General features: G+C 44.5%; 1 protein-coding gene and 1 pseudogene across 3 annotated transcripts in view; one reads left to right on the plus strand and one right to left on the minus strand.

Annotated features, from left to right (window-relative positions):
• The window catches only part of LOC311099950 (nucleoporin NUP188-like), a gene marked incomplete at its 5' end in the record, with an annotated part of 64588 nt that extends 49169 nt beyond the window's left edge, over window positions 1–15419 (minus strand). Inside the window, 9 exons of one of the 2 annotated variants that reach the window (XM_084140671.1) lie at window positions 5212–5423; window positions 5652–5771; window positions 5969–6061; window positions 6192–6236; window positions 6386–6466; window positions 8464–8548; window positions 8648–8721; window positions 8853–8907; window positions 15388–15419. In XM_084140671.1, coding sequence (XP_083996797.1) covers window positions 5212–5423; window positions 5652–5771; window positions 5969–6061; window positions 6192–6236; window positions 6386–6466; window positions 8464–8548; window positions 8648–8721; window positions 8853–8907; window positions 15388–15413 — 791 coding nt within the window. The remainder of the gene's footprint in view (window positions 1–5211; window positions 5424–5651; window positions 5772–5968; window positions 6062–6191; window positions 6237–6385; window positions 6467–8463; window positions 8549–8647; window positions 8722–8852; window positions 8908–15387) is intronic. The other variant, XM_084140670.1, reaches the window with a different exon arrangement.
• Window positions 15420–18362: 2943 nt separating this feature from the next.
• LOC311099558 (dolichol kinase-like) lies at window positions 18363–19869 on the plus strand (annotated as a pseudogene). The gene has a single exon. The product of its transcript is annotated as a dolichol kinase-like (transcript).
• Window positions 19870–21103: the final 1234 nt, after the last annotated feature.

Here is a 21103-nt window from a genome sequence, read left to right on the forward strand (position 1 = left end):
CCTCTGTGGAGATGGGAGAACCTTCCAGAAGGACAACCATCTCTGCAGCACTCCACCAATCAGGATTTATGGTAGAGTGGCCACATAAAGGACTCTGACCATGAGAAACAAGATTCTCTGGTCTGATGAAACCAAGATTGAACTCTTTGGCCTGAATGCCAAGCGTCACATCTGAAGGAAACCTGGCACCATCCCTACGGTGAAGCATGGTGGTGGCAGCATCATGCTGTGGGGATGTTTTTCAGCGGCAGGGACTGGGAGACTAGTCAGGATCGAGGGAAAGATGAACAGAGCAAAGTACAAAAGAGATCCTTGATGAAATCCTGCTCCAGAGCGCTCAGGACCTCAGACTGGGGCAAAGGTTCACCTTCCAACAGGACAACGACCCTAAGCAGATAGCCAAGACAACACAGGAGTGGCTTCGGGACAAGACGCTGATTGTCCTTTAGTGGACCAGCCTGAGCACGGACTTGAACCTGATCTAACATCTCTGGAGAGACCTGAAAATAGCTGTGCAGCGACACTCCCCATCCAACCTAAAAGAGCTTGAGAGAATCTGCAGAGAAGAATGGGAGATTCTCCCCAAATACAGGTGTGCCAAGCTTGTAGCATCATACCCAAGAAGAGGCTGTAATCGCTGCCAAAGGTGCTTCAACAAAGTACTGAGTAAAGGGTCTGAATACTTGTGATATTTCAGTATTTATTTATTTTTATACATTTGCAAATGTTTCAAAAAAACTGTTTTTGCTTTGTCATTATTGGGTATTGTGTGTAGATTGATGAGGGGAAAAAAACAATTTAATCAATTTTAGAATAAGGCTGTAACATAACAAAATGTGGAAAAAGTCAAGGGGTCTGAATACTTTCTTGAGCTTGTCTGATGCTTTAAGCACACTGTTTGATGAAATAAGACAAATGACTCAAGACGGAGCCAGAGATCAAGACAAGCAAAAGAAAAAAACCTTAACCTGACCATCCTCCCGCTCCTACTGGCTTTCGCAGATTCTGCCATTACTCTCCTGAAGTTTCCGGTAATAGGCTACACGAGGAGTCGGTAACCTTATTGCCAACTATGTAAAAATAGCCAACAAATAAAAACATTGCAGCCTGCAGGTAGAAAATATCCTGATGAAAATAAATATCCTATAAATCACATTGGCTACACATGGCCTGTCTGCAACGAACTTGAAACATTGTATCAACTATTAACTTGGGTCCAACCCGAAGCTTGCGCTAGCAAACTTGCAACATTGTATAAAATATTCTGGGCCCTCAGAACTTCCTGTGCCAGTGAGTCTATTTGCGCAAGGGATAAGAAGTAATCAGGTAGGCCTATTTTATGACGTTTCCACTGCCTCAGAGCATGACATTTTTCCCTTTCATGCTGAGTGGTTATGGAAAGGGAGAGAACTGGAAAGATTTTTCAAATACTTTGAGGAACTACAATCATTCTTAATGGATGTAAAAACTTTGTTTGCTTGCTGTTTAACGTGAAGGAAACATTACTAGTGGTGCGTTAAGGCAATCAGAATTACTATCAGATCCCCAAATGGGCACATTTATATGCCTACATTTGCGCGCAGGCCAGGCACCCTATAGGCCTACTTCAGGTTACCCAACATTGACAAGAAAGCTCCAAACAAAAGACAATGACTAAATGAAAAAACTTGTAAACGGAATGAAATAAACCTAAACTTGATTCTCACAAGTGTAGTATAGGTTGTGTGCTCTGTAAACAACGTGTCCACTCCGACAATGAGACCGGTAAAAGACTAATAATAATAATATATTGAATGCATTAACAGAAATTACCGCAACCAAACAAACATGTGGATTAGAAATTATAGGAATTAACAGAAAATATACTACTGGTGATATACACTACATTTACATTTTAGTCATTTAGCAGACGCTCTCATCCAGAGCCACTTACAGCTTGGTAAATTCCAGAAAATTTAAACAGCTTGGTAAATTCCAGAAAATGATGTCATGGCTTTAGAAGCTTCTGATAGGCTAATTGACATCATTTGAGTCAACTGGAGTTGTACCTGTGGATGTATTTCGATGCCTACCTTCAAACTCAGTGCCTCTTTGCTTGAAATCATGGGAAAATCAAAAGAAATCAGCCAAGACCTCAGAAAAGAAATTGTAGACCTCCACAAGTCTGGAACCTTGGGAGCAATTTCCAAACGTCTGACGGTACCACGTTCATCTGTACAAACAATAGTACGCAAGTATAAACACCATGGGACGACGCAGCCGTTATACCGCTCAGGAAGGAGTCGCGTTCTGTCTCCTAGAGATGAACGTACTCTGGTGCGAAAAGTGCAAATCAATCCCAGAACAACAGCAAAGGACCTTGTGAAGATGCTGGAGGAAACGGGTACAAAAGTAACTATATCCACAGTAAAACGAGTCCTATATCGACATAATCTGAAAGGCCGCTCAGCAAGGAAGAAGCCACTGCTCCAAAACCACCATAAAAAATCGTGACTACGGTTTGAAACTGCACATGGGGACAAAGATCGTACATTTTGGAGAAATGTCCTCTGGTCTGATGAAACAAAAATAGAACTGTTTGGCCATAATGACCATCGTTATGTTTGGAGGAAAAGGTGGAAGGCTTGCAAGCCGAACACCATCCCAACCATGAAGAACGGGGGTGGCAGCATCATGCTGTGGGGGTGCTTTGCTGCAGGAGGGACTGGTGCACTTCCCAAAATAGATGGCATCATGAGGAAGGAAAATTATGTGGATATATTGAAGCAACATCTCAAGACATCAGTCAGGAAGTTAAAGCTTGGTCGCAAATGGGTCTTCCAAATGGACAATGACCCCAAGGATACTTCCAAGTTGTGGCAAAATGGCTTAAGGACAACAAAGTCAAGGTATTGGAGTGGCCATCACAAAGCCCTGACCTCAATCCTGTAGAACATTTGTGGGCAGAACTGAGAAAGTGTGTGCGAGCAAGGAGGCCTACAAACCTGACTCAGTTACACCAGCTCTGTCAGGAGGAATGGGCCAAAATTCACCCAACTTATTTTGGGAAGCTTGTGGAAGGCTACCCGAAACATTTGACCCAAGTTAAACAATTTAAAAGCAATGCTACCAAATACTAATTGAGTGCATGTAAACTTCTGACCCACTGGGAATGTGATGAAAGAAATAAAAGCTGAAAGAAATAATTCTCTCTACTATTATTCAGACATTTCACATTCTTAAAAAAAAGCCGTGATCCTAACTGACCTAAGACAGGGAATTTCTACTAGGATTAAATGTAAGGAATTGTGAAAAACTGAGTTTAAATGTATTTGGCTAAGGTGTATGTAAACTTCCGACTTCAACTTGACTTTTTCCACATTTTGTTAGGTTACAGCCTTAATCTAACATGTATTAAATTGTTTTTCCCTCAATCTACACACAATACCCCATAATGACAAAGTAAAAACAGGTTGAGTTTTTTGATAATTAATAAAAATAAACTGAAATATTACATTTACATAAGTATTCAGACCCTTTACTCATTACTTTGTTGAAGCACCTTTGGCAGCGATTACAGCCTCGAGTCTTCTTGGGTATGACGCTACAAGCTTGGCATACCTGTATTTGAGGAGTTTCTCCCATTTTTCTCTGCAGATCCTCTCAACCTCTGTCAGGTTGGATGGGGAGCGTTGCTGCACAGCTATTTTCAGGTCTCTCCAGAGATGTTCGATCAGGTTTAAGTCTGGGCTCTGGCTGGGCCACTCAAGGACATTCAGAGACTTGTCCCGAAGCCACTTCGGCGTTGTCTTGGCTGTGTGCTTAGGGTCGTTGTCCTGTTGGAAGGTGAACTTTCACCCCAGTCTAAGGTCCTGAGTGCTTTGGAGCAGGTTTTCATCAAGGATATCTCTGTACTTTGCTCCGTTCATCTTTGCCTCGATCCTGACTAGCCTCCCAGTCCCTGCCACTGAAAAACATCCCCACAGCATCATTCTGCCACCACCATGCTTCACTGTAGGGATGGTGCCAGGTTTCCTCCAGACGTGACGCTTGGCATTCAGGCCAAAGAGTTCAATCTTGGTTTCATTAGACCAGAGAATCTTGTTTCTCATGATCTGAGAGTCTTTAGGTGCCTTTTGGCAAACTCCAAGCAGGCTGTCATGTGCCTTTTACTGAGGAGTGGCTTCCGTCTGGCCACTCTATCATATAGGCCTGATTGGTGGAGTGCTGCAGAGATGGTTGTCCTTCTGGAAGGTTCTCCCATCTCCACAGAGGAGCTCTAGAGCTCTGTCAGAGTGACCATCGGGTTCTTGGTCACCTCCCTGACCAAGGCCCTTCTCCCCCAATTGCTCAGTTTGGCTGGGCGGCCAGCTCTAGAAAGAGTCTTGGTGGTTCCAAACTTCTTCCATTTAAGAATGATGGAGGCCACTGTGTTCTTGGAGACCTTCAATGCTGCAGAAATGTTTTGGTACCCTTCCCCAGATATGTGCCTCGACACAATCCTGTCTCGGAGCTCTACGGACAATTCCTTCGACCTCATGGCTTGTTTTTTGCTCTGACATGCACTGTCAACTGTGGGACCTTATATAGACAGGTGTGTGCCTTTCCAAATCATGTCCAATCAATTGCATTTACCACAGGATGACTCCAATCAAGTTGTAGAAACATCTCAAGGATGATCAAAGGAAACAGGATACACCTGAGCTCAATTTCAAGTCTCATACCAAAAGTTCTGAATACTTATTTTAAACCTGTTTTCGCTTTGTCATTATGGGTATTGTGTGCAGATTGCTGAGGATTTGTTGTTTATTTAATCAATTTTAGAATAAGGCTGTAACGTAACAAGATGTGGAAAAAGTCAATGGGTCTGAATACCTTCCTTAGGCACTGTATATATATATATATATACATATTTGCTACCGCTCGAAAAAAATACATGATTCTATCGACCAAACAATCGACCAGTCGACTAATTGGGGTCAGCTCTAAGCTATGCACATTCCCATCCACTCCTGTATATAGCCATGTTATTCCCTGTATATAGCCACCTTATTTTTACTAATTAATGTTATTCACTGTGTATTTAGTCCTTGTGTCACCATTTCTATTTTTTTCTTTAACTCTGCATTGTTGGAAAAGGACCCGTAAGTAAGCATTTCACTGTTAGTCTACACCTGTTGTTTACGAATCACGTGACAAATAACATTTGGTTTTATTAGTGCACTGACTGACCCGATGCGGTCGACAAGGGCGTCCATGCTCTTATCCACCAGGTGTCTGTTGGTCTGTCTCAAACCGAAGCCCTGCTCCTTAAACATCTTGGTGAAGCTGAGCAGGTCCCCAGGGCCCATTTCAAAGTAGGCGTAGTACAGGAAGAGGATCTCCAGCAGAAGCGACTGCTCCCTCAGACACTGTAGAAACCAGCGGGACACCTGCCTCTCCATCTGACAGGGAGAGAAATAGGATGGAGTGATGAGCGATTAAGAAATATGATAGAAATAGACAAATTGCTAACAATCAAGAAGATTTCCACAGCATCGGCTTTAAATGAGTGGAAAACATTTCCACAAGATAATGTTGAAAATATTTAGCTAAGAGCTTATGGAGACCCATATAGATTGACTACAAGTAAGCACTGGTCAATTTTATCCAAAGCTAACTTTAGTTCTAACCATGAGGTTGCCGTGCGTCTCCCATATTGGGGCTTCAGCTTTGAACAGGGTCACAAACTGCTTCTGGTAGTTGTTGACCAGGTCCTTCTCAAGCTTGTTCACACAGTTGGAGTACTCTGCCTGAAACCAAAGAAATAAAAAACATAATTTAAAATCCCAAAATATTCTATCAAATATACTACTGAAAGCAGTCAACCAGGATAAATACAGCATAAGCATTAGCATCGAATGAGCTTACAAGCCTGGCCCCCCCATTACCCATACAGATACAATAGCATGACAGTGTAAATCCTAGCAGACAGAATGGAGTTCCTTACCCTATAGGGATGTCTCTCATCCTGGAAGTATGTCAGCAGGAGGAGGACGCATCGCAGATGACACACGCGCTCCTCGTAGTAATAGTCAGCGATCTGAAGAACACACACACAGAAGAATCAGTGTATATAACTCTCAGTTGACCTGATTATGATACATTACAATGCTTTATGAGCTGGTGAAATAGAAGACCAGTACACTGAGCTTTTGGGAGCTTTTAATAACCTTCATAAGTAGAGTTTGGCTCTGTCTCTCATCCTGAAGAACAACCTACGTGGGCAGATAAGATATGTCCAGTCAACATACAAGTGTCTAGACTGACAAATCATTATTCAGAAGCTTAGACTGACAAATCAATATTCAGTAGTATAGATTTAATTCAGTCAGGGCATCTGATCTTTTCTGAACACACACACTACCTTCAGTGTGTTGCGGGTCCCTCTGTAATCTTCCTGTAGGTAACATTGCAAAATATGTACACTCTGTTGTTGATCCAGACCCTGCAACAAGAACATGGTGTTTATAAATATCCACACAAAGACAAATCATCACAACATCAACTGTTAAAGAGGAGTTCCAGAGGATTGAAACCTCCAGTTTTGGACTCGATGTGTCACTGTATGGCTCATACATGCATACACAGAATCCTTACATTTTCACCTGGCATCATTTAGTGCACAAGATACGCACTCCTTCATGTCATGTAGACTAGAGAGTGCATGCTCTGAAAGCGAGTGAGATTGCCTGGCTACATGCGCTTACAATTAGTTATTTTGGTAACAGTGAAAATACATTGAATACATCGATCAAACCTGTATCTCCTAAATGGTGTCGTTGTGTATTTTGTTTGAACTTTTGTAATATAATGTGCAATAGACTATAGGGTTTTTACCAGCCATTACGCAAATGCAATATACACTAAATGCCCAAAAGTATGTGGACACCTGCTCGTCGAACATATCATTCCAAAATCATGGGCATTACTATGGAGTTGGTCCCCCCCTTCTGCTGCTCTAACAGCCTCCACTCTTCTGGGAAGGCTTTCCACTAGATGTTGGAACATTGCTGCAGGGACTTGCTTCCATTCAGCCACAAGAGCATTAGTGAGGTTGGGCACTGATGTTGGCCGATTAGACCTAGCTCGCAGTCAGTGTTCCAATTCCAGAGAAGGCATTTCCACTGCTCCAGAGTCCAATGGCGGCGAGCTTTACACCACTCCAGCCGACGCTTGGCATTGCGCATGGTGATCTTAGGCTTGTGTGCGGCTGCTCGGCCATGGAAACCCATTTCATTAAGCTCCCGACGAACAGTTCTTGTGCTGACGTTGCTTCCAGAGGCAGTTTGGAACTCAGTAGTGAGTGTTGCAACCGAGGACAGACGATTTTTACACGCTACACACTTCAGCACTCCGCGGTCCCGTTCTGTGAGCTTGTGTGGCCTACCACTTCGCAGCTGAGCCGTTGTTGTTCCTAGACATTTCCACTTCACAATAACTGCACTTACAGTTGACCGGGGCAGCTCTAGAAGTGCAGAAATTTGACGAACTGACTTGTTGGAAAGGTGGCATCCTATGACGGTGCCACGTTGAAAGTCACTGAGCTCTTCAGTAAGGCCATTCTACTGCCAATGTTTGTCTATGGAGATTGCATGGCGGTGTGCTCGATTTTATACACCTGTCAGCAACTGGTGTGGCTGAAATAGCCTAATCCACTAATTTGAAGGGGTGTCCACATACTTTTGGATATATAGTGCATAATCATTACACGACTTTCAAGGAGTAGGACATTTGATGCAAACATATAAGTAGGCTGTAACTTTTCCATTGTATAAAATTACATCCTCACAATTTCTTGCTTGCCATACTAGTCTGTACAACAAGGAATTAGCCACAACGAACATTGAGGGACAATGTTGATTGGCAGGAGGAATGATATCCAATGAGGTTGCAAGGTTCAAGTGGGAGGCGGGATCAGATCGGCACAGCATTGTCCAATGAGGTTGTGGGGTGAGCCCAAGCACGTGCATGTCTTTGTGCACAGCTGCAGGTGCTCGACAGCAATTACGTGATGACGCAGTACACAACTTTCGGGTCCCCTATTTGGCTGTTTGGCACTGCTTTCAGAACTACTGGCTAAAAATATACAAAAGTTATGTTCATATACTGTACTCATGTTAATAACTGTTTTCTCCATACATCAAAACACTATATAGCAGCGATGGGCAACATTGATGGGGGTGGGGGCCAAAAAATCAGAACTCATCATGAGGGGCCGCAGTGGCTCGTGGGTCTGCGTACCCACATCCATACCCACACATGCACTCAGAGCCGGCCCTAGCCTTTTGGGGGCCCTAAGCAAAATGTTGTTGAGCCGCGGGACTACAAAAGGGGAGCGGCCTGTGGGCCACCAGTTGCTCTCTCTGCTGTACGTTATCAGTGGTAGTATCTGTATATCTGACTCCATTCACAAGCCTGTCAGATCATCTCAGCATTCCTTACCAGCAGTTTACTGATCCTCAGACCAAAGTCCTTCAACGGTTGGGCCACATCTTTGTCCGCTTTCAGTTTATCCGCCGACGATGAACTAAAACAGGGAAAAATGTCAAACATAATTTGATCTCTTGACAACATTAATTGTTTCGTAATGCGTCAGAAAGAATAGTGTGATTCTTGCACAGCATACCTGGGTGCTTTGTAGTAACACAGTCCTTGAAGTAATCGTTCCCAATTTCGGTCCAGTTCTGCCTCTATTTGAGCCTTCATCCATCACGGATGGATGTAATATTAGAGAGAAGACAGCACACAGTGGCGGACATGGTAAGACTGTTGAATTAGAAAATAGAAGATATATGATGTGTGTGGAAATAGAAAGGCAAAAGTCTCCATACCGGTTCCCTCAATGCAGATCTCCCCAGTAAGATGGTCCATAATTCTTGGCTGCTCCTGCAAAAGCAGAACAATTCTGTAGTACTTTTCAGTTGGTTAAAAATAAAAGTTGTGTACCATAGCTAACTGATCAAATCTGTTCTGGCTTAGTTCAGTGGCATAATGGAAAATATGGTTTAAGTTACACATTAAAACATAGCTTTGTAAAACTGCAGTGAGTGGTCACAGGTACAGTATAGTTAAAGGGATCCTTCGGGATGTTGTCAATGAGGCCCTTTATCTACTTCCCCAGAGTCAGATGAAATCGTGGATACCATTTTTATGTATCTACCTGCAGTTTGAAGGAAGTTGCAAGCGCAATTGCTAACTAGCCTTAGCGCAATGATACCCATAGACTTCCAGGCAATACGCTAACGCTAGTTAGCATTGGCTCGCGAAACTACCTCTAACTTCCTTAATACTGGACACAGAGACATGAAATGGTATCCACGAGTTCCTATGACTCTGGGGAAGTAGATAAAGCGCCTCATTGACAACATCCCGAAGTAGCCCTTTAACTAACAGCAAGTATAAGTTACTAGGATGTTTGTTATTTCCCCCCAACATTGGACAGTCTCTAGCGGTTGGAGGACTAAATATACAGTGGGGAGAACAAGTATTTGATACACTGCCGATTTTGCAGGTTTTCCTACTTACAAAGCATGTAGAGGTCTGTCATTTTTATCATAGGTACACTTCAACTGTGAGAGACGGAATCTAAAACAAAAATCCAGAAAATCACATTGTATGATTTTTAAGTAATTCATTTGCATTTTATTGCATGACATAAGTATTTGATACATCAGAAAAGCAGAACTTAATATTTGGTACAGAAACCTTTGTTTGCAATTACAGAGATCATACGTTTCCTGTAGGTCTTGACCAGGTTTGCACACACTGCAGCAGGGATTTTGGCCCACTCCTCCATACAGACATTCTCCAGATCCATCAGGTTTCGGGGCTGTCGCTGGGCAATACAAACTTTCAGCTCCCTCCAAAGATTTTCTATTGGGTTCAGGTCTGGAGACTGGCTAGGCCACTCCAGGACCTTGAGATGCTTCTTATGGAGCCACTCCTTAGTTGCCCTGGCTGTGTGTTTCGGGTTGTTGTCATGCTGGAAGACCCAGCCACGACCCATCTTCAATGCTCTTACTGAGGGAAGGAGGTTGTTGGCCAAGATCTCGCGATACATGGCCCCATCCATCCTCCCCTCAATACGGTGCAGTCGTTCTGTCCCCTTTGCAGAAAAGCATCCCTAAAGAATGATGTTTCCACCTCCATGTTTCACGGTTGGGATGGTGTTCTTGGGGTTGTACTCATCCATCTTCTTCCTCCAAACACGGCGAGTGGAGTTTAGACCAAAAAGCTCTATTTTTGTCTCATCAGACCACATGACCTTCTCCCATTCCTCCTCTGGATCATCCAGATGGTCATTGGCAAACTTCAGACGGGCCTGGACATGCGCTGGCTTGAGCAGGGGGACCTTGCGTGTGCTGCAGGATTTTAATCCATGACGGCGTAGTGTGTTACTAATGGTTTTCTTTGAGACTGTGGTCCCAGCTCTCTTCTGGTGTAGTTCTGGGCTGATCCCTCACCTTCCTCATGATCATTGATGCCCCATGAGGAGAGATCTTGCATGGAACCCCAGACCAAGGATGATTGAACGTCATCTTGAACTTCTTCCATTTTCTAATAATTGCGCCAACAGTTGTTGCCTTCTCACCAAGCTGCTTGCCTATTGTCCTGTAGCCCATCCCAGCCTTGTGCAGGTCTACAATTTTATCCCTGATGTCCTTACACAGCTCTCTGGTCTTGGCCATTGTGGAGAGGTTGGAGTCTGTTTGATTGAGTGTGTGGACAGGTGTTTTTATACAGGTAACGAGTTCAAACAGGTGCAGTTAATACAGGTAATGAGTGGAGAACAGGAGGGCTTCTTAAAGAACAGGTCTGTGAGAGCCGGAATTCTTACTGGTTGGTAGGTGATTACATTTACATTTACATTTTAGTCATTTAGCAGACGCTCTTATCCAGAGCGACTTACAGTTAGTGAATACATTATTATTTTTTAATTTTTTTTAAATTTTTTTATACTGGCCCCCCGTGGGAATCGAACCCGCAACCCTGGCGTTGCAAACGCCATGCTCTATCAACTGAGCTACATCCCTGCCGGCCATTCCCTCCCCTACCCTGGACGACGCTGGGCCAATTGTGCGCCGCCCATGAGTCTCCTGGTCGCGGCCGGCTGCGACAGAGCCTGGATTCGAACCAGGATCTCAAGTGACACAGTTAGCACTGCGATGCAGTGCCTTAGACCACTGCGCCACTCAGGAGTTAATCAAATACTTATGTCATGCAATAAAACGCAAATTAATTACTTAAAAATCATACAATGTGATTTTCTGGATTTTTGTTTTACATTCTGTCTCTCACAGTTGAAGTGTACCTATGATAAACATTACAGACCTCTACATGCTTTGTAAGTAGGAAAACCTGCAAAATCGGCAGTGTATCAAATACTTGTTCTCCCCACTGTGTATATATATATATATATATATATATATATATATATATATACACACACATTTTGTGGGACACACTGTATATTGTAAAATTCGACTGCGCGACAGACCACACATCATTTAATATCCAACTTTTTACCTCTGAAATATAGCTAACGGATTTTCTAATGTTGTTAGCTTAGTTGCTAAATGTTGATAGAACTGCTAAGTAAGCAAAAAGTAAATAAATTGTAAGTATTAGATAATACATATCACAAAACAGCTGAATGTTGTCAAGCTTTACCGTATCAAAATTGGAGTCCTCTGATGGGTGCGTTTTGCACAATCTGTAAAAATTAATTTTGAACTTTTTGACACCTATCACTGTTGGCTATGTTTCATCTTGCAACAGCTACATAGAGGCAGTATTTAGTCAAATGTTACAATGTATGCATCAATATTAAACTAATTGGGACAATAATTTTCATTACAGATAACATCAAACAAAAAATGTGGGTACACTTTCAGTTATTGTGAAAACTTTCATCACCTTTCAATGCCTTAGCTTTGAAATGTAAATGTTTATACATATTCAGATTGAGTTATCTTTCTAAAATGTGTATAGTATGCCATGTTATTTTGCTACATGTATTTACCACCACAGCACGGAGAAAGTCAAGAGGAAGCAGTGGAGTGAGGTGGACATGTTCCATGTCATGAAGGACTGCGGGCCAGGGATGGCTATCCGCCAGGCTGCCAAGGTTAGGCATCTTTTGTTTTTAGGAGATTACCACGTGTATGTGAATTTTATCTGCTAGTAACAGTTTTATTTTCTTATCTACCAAGGTGCATGGTGTACCTCGGCAGACCCTGGCTGACAGGCTGAGCAGCCTGGTGACCCATGGTTGTCGAAGTGGACCACCCACATTGCTTGCACCAGAGGCTGAAAATTATCTGGTGCAGTACTGTTTCTACTGCGCCAGCCATGGGTCCCCTTCACCAGACAGAGGCTGATGAAATACGCCGACAAAATACGCAGGTATTTGGTGTTCTATGTGTTTATGTATGTAGAATGCTGGACTGACTGTTCTCAATGTGTGTGATGTAAATGTGGATGTGTATGGTGATGCCAAAACAAACATTTTCATCCTGGATGGACAATTATATATTCTATTCTATTCTATTGTAGGTTTCGGCACCCAGGGGAAACAATCCCACCACTGGGGAAGCGGTGGTGGGAAATGTTCAGGAGGCACATGAACCTGAGGGAGAAACCCAGACAAATCTATAACTGCGATGAGTCTGGGTTTCGTAGCGACCAGAGCAGGCACAAAGTGCTGGCTCCCCGGGGCGCAAAACACGTGTACCAGCAGGCTCCGGGGACCAAGGTGCACATCACAGTGCTGGCCTGCTTCAACGCAGCTGGGGAGGACGTCCCCCCCGTTTCGCATCTAACCCAAGTGTTTCCCCGGTGGCCACTACACACTGGGAGCCCCCCCCCCCCCAAGCCTTCTATGGACGGTCAAACAGTGGCTACATTGACGGGGACCTGTTCAGGAAGTGGTTTCTGCACTTCATTAAGCATGCAGTAAAGGAGCGCCCTCTCCTTCTCCTCTTCGATGGGCACAAGAGCCACATGGACCCGGAGGTGCTCGCGGCGGCACTAAGGGAAGGGGTTATACTTCTTTGTCTTCCACCACACTGCACCCGTGTCCTGCAGCCGCTGGACGTGGCATACTTTGGCCCTTTAAAGGCTGAGTTCTCCAAGGTAGCTGGAGACCTTAGCCATTCTGACCACTCCTTCATGGTAAACAAATCAGAATTTGCCAGAGTATTCCGCTACCCGTAGCAGCGCTGCAAGGACATGCGCTATGTGGTGGAAGGGTTTAAGAAGTGTGGCCTCTTCCCTTTTGACCCTTCAGCCATTGAAGGGTCCCGTTTAATGCCGTCTCGGTCCCTACCGGGTCCCACCACCGCCTCTCCTGGAACCAGCGGCACTGTGCCAACCATCAGCACCTCCTCACCAGCGACCACAGGAGGACCCTCAGCAGTCCCAGCCCTAGCTCTAGAAGAGCACCCCCTAATAGAGGGGGGGCTGATAGCGAAGGACCTGGGGCACATTCTTACTGTCCTGAATTACCGGCTAGACCGATACAGAAGACTCCCTGTGGTCGCCACATGCCTCACCGGGGAGGAATACACGCGCCAGTGGCAGGAGCGGGGTGAGAAGGAGAGGGCCGAGGCAAAGAAGAAAGAGCGTCGGGCAGCCCTCAGAACACAGAGGGCACAGGAGAGGGCTGCCATGGATGAGACCATTGACGCCATCGCCTATGCTGGGCCCCCCGCTGGAACCACCCCTGACAGCTGCATCACCCCTGCCAGTGCCTCCCAGTGTGCAACACCCGTAGGAGCCGCCGGAGTCCCCAGCTGCAGAAGGCGGCCACGTGCCTACTCTCCCAGCCACACCATCGTCGGCCCTTCAATCCTACCATTACAAACACCAGCTCCTCCAAGTTATCATCGGCGGTTTCGTCCACCACCACCACGATGCACCCCCCCCACACGTCACCCATGTCTGTCACGCCACCCATGGCACCACTCTCAGGTACTTCATATTGTTGTTGAAGAACTTCTACATTTTGCAAAACCATGTATATCAATTGGATTATTATTTATTTATTTATAAAAGACACCACCTGCTGTGCTTGCTGCGGGGAGCGTGATCCGCCTGCAAGCTCCCCTCAGGAGTGTAGGTCCAAGGTGCCATGGGTGTGCTGTGACTTCTGCCAGCACTGGTTCCACTGCAGGTGTGTGCAGTGGGATCCAGAGGTGGCGGTGGAGCTGGATTTTTATTGTGATTTTTGTGACAATATAGGATGGAGGTCGAGATGTAATTGTTTGATTTGTTTGTTTTCATATGAAAATATTGATTTGTACAAAAAAATACATGTCTAAAATATAATATATATATTTATTCAACCCATCTTGTTTATTTCTTCCTATACTTTCCAAGTGCATCTCTGCAACACAAACTCCAACAGCGTTTTCATTGTTTATGTCAATGCACATTACTGAAATTAAAGTTTTATTTGATGTAAATTATTCAAACACATTTACATTTTAGTATTAAATTGTTATCTACTTTCTCAAAACATAAGATTAATCTGTAAAACAAATAATTAGACATTATTTGGTTACAACACTGAATATGTTGGTGAAGAAACATTTTTTTAAGAGTCCACAGGAGGGCGCACCGGGCTACGCAATGAAAAGTTGACAGGCAGATCTTTTTTTTTTTACCGAAAGGCTAGCCAACTATCTAGTCAACACTTCGGATACGAGGTTGGTGTCTCTCTTTTAACAAAATTAAACGGATATATTGTAATTTAACAAAATAGTAAGGTGGCCAATAATACGGGACGTATTATTTTGCTGAACCGCTTATCAAAAAGCTGAAATGTCAAACATGCTAATTGCTAACCCGTTAGCTAACATTTTTACGACACCAATAATCACAGAACATTGATGCTTGATCACAAGATAACACTTGAAGGTAATATATTTCTTAAACGCTGTTGAATATGGGATAATACGGGGTTCCACGCTAGCTAGCTGTACCAGACAGTATTGCAACATCAGCATCTGTTGAGTTAGCTTGCTAAATTATAAACAAAATGTTTTTTATTACGAATACAAGCCTGAAAGTCCATGTATTCCCAGACAAATGACAGTTGTACGTTTACTAGCTAGCAAGTTCACGTCTTGTTGATGCATGCTGCTGTTGTCATGCGTTTGCAACTGTGTGTACCAGACCGCGCTATCCTGCCATTCAAATGTAGCAAGAATGCTAGCAGCTTGCTACAAGGGACGCTTTCACATTGCTGTGTACATTCATGCACCATTTCCAAATGAGTGCGCATCTGAACAAACTTTACTTATGAATTTGAAAGCTATAATGGTAAAAAATGGACATAAAAAGTTATTTCATTTCGCTAGCTACCTGACACACATCTCCGAGTCCGCCATCTTCTCCCCTGCCACCTTACGTAACTTGTCTGCGACATGCACCCCCATCACGTGATGTATATTTCGTTTTTATGTTTATTGGAAAATATCAATACCAAACCTCAACATTTATTATTCATATTATATTCAATATATGATAAGAAAATATCGCAAATAGTGCATTCAGAAATATCAAGGTTTCACGTGTAAGAAGATATCGCAAATAGTGCGTTCAGAAATATCAAGGTTTCAATGTACCACGTGACTTGGCTGTCAGTGTCAATATGGTCACCACCTACTGGTGAGAGGAACGCAAGCTGATTGGGGAGAATATAATAGTTTAAAAGATTGAAAATTGTTATCACTTTATTCATTTATCCTGATATGTGCAACACTTACCGGGTCAGTATATTTGTGATGCTTTACATTTGAAATAGCCATTTCATGGTCGAATATCGGCTTTCTGCACGAGAACTCAGTAGACATTTGTCAGCTGAATTTTAGCTAATGTTAGCTAGGATGCTCATGGGTCGATGCATCCTTGGTCGGTTGAAATTGCATTCAAACATTTCTAACTACAGTGAGACCTATCTGTACCAGTTCCTTCCTATGCATCAAGCCAAAGAGCTCTCATGTATCTCGAATGGCCTTGAATGAACGCTTGCTACCATCATTTAATTTCAACCCCCGCCCCCACCTCTTGTCTGAAGAAAGGGTTATAGCTGTGGGCATTCCCACTTGTCTCCTGCGCTCTTGTATTGTCATCTCTAGACTCTGTCTTGTACAATTTGTAGTAAATAATTCATCCATAGCACTTATTAGCCCATTTTGGCATGATCTGTTTTAGTTAGCTATGTCAGTTATTGAGAGTGAATGTTCAGTGTGGTCATGTGCATTTGTCAGTGGACCAAGGTTCAGTGCCAGGGCCTTAGCCCTGGTCTTTTTTGCGAGAAAAAAAAAATTCAGACCCTGGCTACGGCCCTGGAGTGGACCTATTGGAATAAGTCTGAAACCCTACCTCTTCAAAGAGTGTCTTAAATAATCACACAACACTCCCCATCAGCACCTCCTCACCCAACCCCCCCACCCCCCCAAAAAAGCCTTTTGTGAACTAAACACTGGCACTTTACATTTTCCCCCCTTACTAGCTCTGACTTTGCTGATAGCTACTTTATTGAGGAAAAATGTACTTACTGTGATTTGTGCTTGTCCCACCTAGCTACAGTGGCTTGCGAAAGTATTCAACCCCCTTGGCATTTTTCCTAGTTTGTTGCCTTAAAACCTGGAATTAAAATAGATTTTTGGGGGGTTTGTATCATTTGATTTACACAACATGCCTACCACTTTGAAGATGCAAAATATTTTTTATTGTAAAACAAACAAGAAATAAGACAAAAAAAACAGAACTTGAGCGTGCATAACTATTCACCCACCCAAAGTCAATACTTTGTAGAGCCACCTTTTGCAGCAATTACAGCTGCATGTCTCTTGGGATATGTCTCTATAAGCTTGGCACATCTAGCCACTGGGATTTTTGCCCATTCTTCAAGGCAGAACTGCTCCAGCTCCTTCAAGTTGGATGGGATCCGCTGGTGTACAGCAATCTTTAAGTCATACCACAGATTCTCAATTGGATTGAGGTCTGGGCTTTGACTAGGCCATTCCAATACATTTAAATGTTTCCCCTTAAACCACTCAAGTGTTGCTTTAGCAGTATGCTTAGGGTCATAGTCCTGCTGGAAGGTGAACCTCCGTCCCAGTCTCAAATCTCTGAAAGACTGAAACAGGTTTCCCTCAAGAATTTCCCTGTATTTTGCGCCATTCATCATTCCTTCAATTCTGACCAGTTTCCCAGTCCCTGCCGATGAAAAACATCCCCACAGCATGATGCTGTCACCACCATGCTTCACTGTGGGGATGGTGTTCTCGGGGTGATGAGAGGTGTTGGGTTTGCGCCAGACATAGTGTTTTCCTTGATGGCCAAAAAGCTCAATTTTAGTCTAATCTGACCAGAGTACCTTCTTACATATGTTTGGGGAGTCTCCCACATGGCTTTTGGCGAACACCAAACGTGTTTGCTTATTTCTTTCTTTAAGTAATGGCTTTTTTCTGGCCACATAAAGCCCAGCTCTGTGGAGTGTACGGCTTAAAGTGGTCCTATGGACAGATACTCCAATCTCCGCTGTGGAGCTTTGCAGCTCCTTCAGGGTTATCTTTGGTCTCTTTGTTGCCTCTCTGATAAATGCCCTCCTTGCCTGGTCCGTGAGTTTTTGTGGGCGGCCCTCTCTTGGCAGGTTTGTTGTGGTGCCATATTCTTTCAATTTTTTAATAATGGATTTAATGGTGCTCCATGGGATGTTCAAAGTTTCAGATATTTCTTTATAACCCAACCCTGATCTGTACTTCTCCACAACTTTGTCCCTGACCTGTTTGGAGAGCTCCTTGGTCTTCATGGTGCCGTGAATTTTTTAAAACAAGTTATTTTGTGTATGTTCATTACATGAAATCCAAATAAAAATCCATTTAAATTACAGGTTGTAATGCAACAAAATAGGAAAAACGCTAAGGGGGATGAATACTTTTGCAAGGCACTGTATCTTAAGATAAATGCTTTAACTGTAAGTCGCTCTGGATAAGAGCATCTGCTAAATAACTACAATGTAAATGTAAAACATCCAGAGTTTAATATTTCTAATATATTCAACATTTGATACTCATCAAATACCAAAATATGTATTTTCTTGACACTACTGTCAAGTCTTGGTAGTTTTGCACCATCTTTTTTTGCCTTTGCCATTTTGTCTTGACAGACATAGATTGTGGACTAAAATAACTAACCACGATGTGTGCCCAGGAGACGAACTGACAGTCCCTTGAGTAAGACATTTGTATTAGAGCTAATTTGTATTAGAGCTGGAGTCTTCTGCCGTAAAACTCCCTCCCTCCCTATCTTCTCCCCCTATTGCAGCCATGCAGACCAACCCTGTACTAGTGGAGTCTGTGGTGGTCTTCTCTGTGGTGATGTGTGTCCACATGGCCGTGTGGAACCAGCACTCCTGGTGCTGCGTGGCCCTGGTCATCCAGGCCTTCTACGTGCAGCACAAGTGGGACCGCCTGCTCCGTAATGGCAACGCCGTCTTCCAGTGGCGCCCGTCAGCTAACAGTGGTATTGTCCCGGCTGTCATGGTGATGCCGCTGCTGGGCTTGGCACTGCGGGAGAATTGCGCCGCCTCGGGGAACGTCTACTTTGAGCGTTTCGCAATGGTGGTTACTGTGATGGGCATGATGTTGGCACTGTACCTGTCGCTCCTCGCGCTGGGCATCACTCGGCCCGTGCCCACCAACACATGTGCGATCGCAGGCATGTCGAGCAGCGCCATCATGTACACGGTGAAGCAGACGCTGACAGTGTCGGAGGTGATTGAGGTGCTGGAGGTGCTGCTTCACGCCTGGCGAGGCCCTCCTCATCGTGGGTGGCATCAGCTTCATCGTCAACCAGCTCATCAAGCGCTCGCTCAACCTGGCTGAGGTCAAAGTGGAACCGGTACACTACTTTCTGCCTGTGGTGGTGTTAGGATCTCTTCTCTTAGGGGTGTTCTTTGCCCTGCTCATCTGCTTCATGGAGTCTGAGACCTGGGTGTCGTCCCTCTTCTTCCACATGATGATGGCCGTGCTGGGCCTAGGGATCCTCATGCCATGGCTCTCCCTGCTTATCCGCCGCCACCCCATCATGTGGCTGTTGGACTTTGTGACTCTGAACAACAAGCGTCTGTGCCTGCTGGGCTATTAGGTGCTGCTGGCCACGCTGGCCACCCTGGTAGTGCTGCACCAGAACTACCAGCGTCAGTCGGGCTCCAGGAAGCACCAGGCCTCTACAGTAGTCAGAAATTACTGCCACCTGATCGTAGTGGCCACCTTCGTCCCCGGCCTGGTGTATGACCGCCAGCTGCTCCACTTGGCGTCTGTGGGCTGCCTCGGGGCCTTCCTGCTTTTGGAGTATGTGCGCTACTTCCGCATCCGCCCGTTGGGCCAACTCCTCCGCCAGCTACTCACCCTGTTCCTGGATGAATGTGATTCTGGATTTCTCGTCCTCACCCACATCTACCTCCTCCTGGGCATGTCCCTGCCCATATGGCTGTTCCCAGGGCCCTGTGCCCCCAAAGGCATCCTCCCTGGGGCGGGGAGCCTGGTGCCCTACGCCGGGGTGCTGGCCGTGGGCGTGGGGGACACGATAGCGTTGGTATTCGGCAGCAGCATGGGCGAAATCCGCTGGCCGGGCACCAAGAAGACGGTGGGGGGAACGGCCACATTCGCTCAGATCATCGCTGTGGCCATCTTCCTCATCTTCGACCCCGCCATCAACCTGAACTCCACCTACTCGTGGATCGTGGGCTCCATCACCCTGGTGGCCATGCTGGAGGCCTACACCTCGCAGATAGACAACCTGCTGCTGCCACTCATCCTGTTGCTGCTCTGATGACCCCTGTGGAGCACCACAAGCAGGTCGTGTTTGAGATCGACTACCTTGCAGTTGGCAGCTGCAGACTGACTGTTCTACCAATCATAGTGAATATTCGTTTAGGATGCAAGGTGATTTGTAGATCAGTCTGCCTCCTCAGTCTGTGTTCAGTGACTGAGCAGATGCACTCAAACACCGTCACAGCCATACAGTGACCTCCAGACCCGAGGGAAGTGGAAAGGTCAGCGATCAGAGTGGAAAGGCAAACCAATGTATCAGCTGTATTTTAAAGACCTCTTAGAAAATCCTCATTGGATGTTGAGGATTCATTGATTTTTGCTTTGAGAGAGGAACAGTTATGAACACTGGTATTGATGCTGCATTGATAATCTCTCCACTCTAACAAGACTGTGTGTGGAAAAATCTATGTGGCTGGCACAACAGAAGGATGAACTACAATCTGGTGGCACTGCTAGCTATGGAATGATCTCGCCTACATTATCAAATATACACTCCAGATATTGCTCTTAATTTTGTGGGACTACAGAGCATGACAATAGAATCAGTGATGGTAGAATACAACAAGTAATTTCAACATGTACTGTACACTTCTGTATTTGATTTAATATCAGTTGCTTTATGATGAGGGGTTATTTAAATCCTTTTGAGTTCAGCGTCGTATTCATCAGGGCACACCGCAGCAAAACGATTTGCAACTTAAAATGAAAACGAGCACTCCTTATTGGACAAGTTCGGGGTAGTGCCTCCTTGTTTCAGTCAGTTTTCTCCCGTATGGTGTCTAATGAATATGACCCAGTGCAGTCTTTCTTGATGGGGAGGTGAGGGATTCCCCTGAGGGACAAAGGGTGAATGTCCCTGAACCACTAACACTCTGAAATTCAAAACTCCTGAATTATACAACAGGAGATGGAGTTCAGTTGAGTGGACAAAATGTATTTTAGCCGCAGTTAATTTTCCGGCCCCTGATCAGCTGTCATGGGAGACGCTGCTAAAAAAAAAATATGTTGCAAAACAGAATGTACCTTTTGTATAGCCTTTGAAGAACATAATTTGAATTAGTTTTTCCAGAGCATTTTATTGAGTTCCGAACAATTTCATGACTATAATACAATATACTGTATCTGCCTTTCTTGTTGTGGCAATATTATGGATTGCTGGACATATTTGCCTTAAAGATGGAATCTGCAGTAGGCAGAAAAAGTGCCACGGCCACACCACCATCGTTGTTTTT

Source organism: Coregonus lavaretus (assembly GCF_964263955.1).
Source record: "Coregonus lavaretus genome assembly, chromosome: 24".
Taxonomy (NCBI): Eukaryota; Metazoa; Chordata; class Actinopteri; order Salmoniformes; family Salmonidae; genus Coregonus; species Coregonus lavaretus.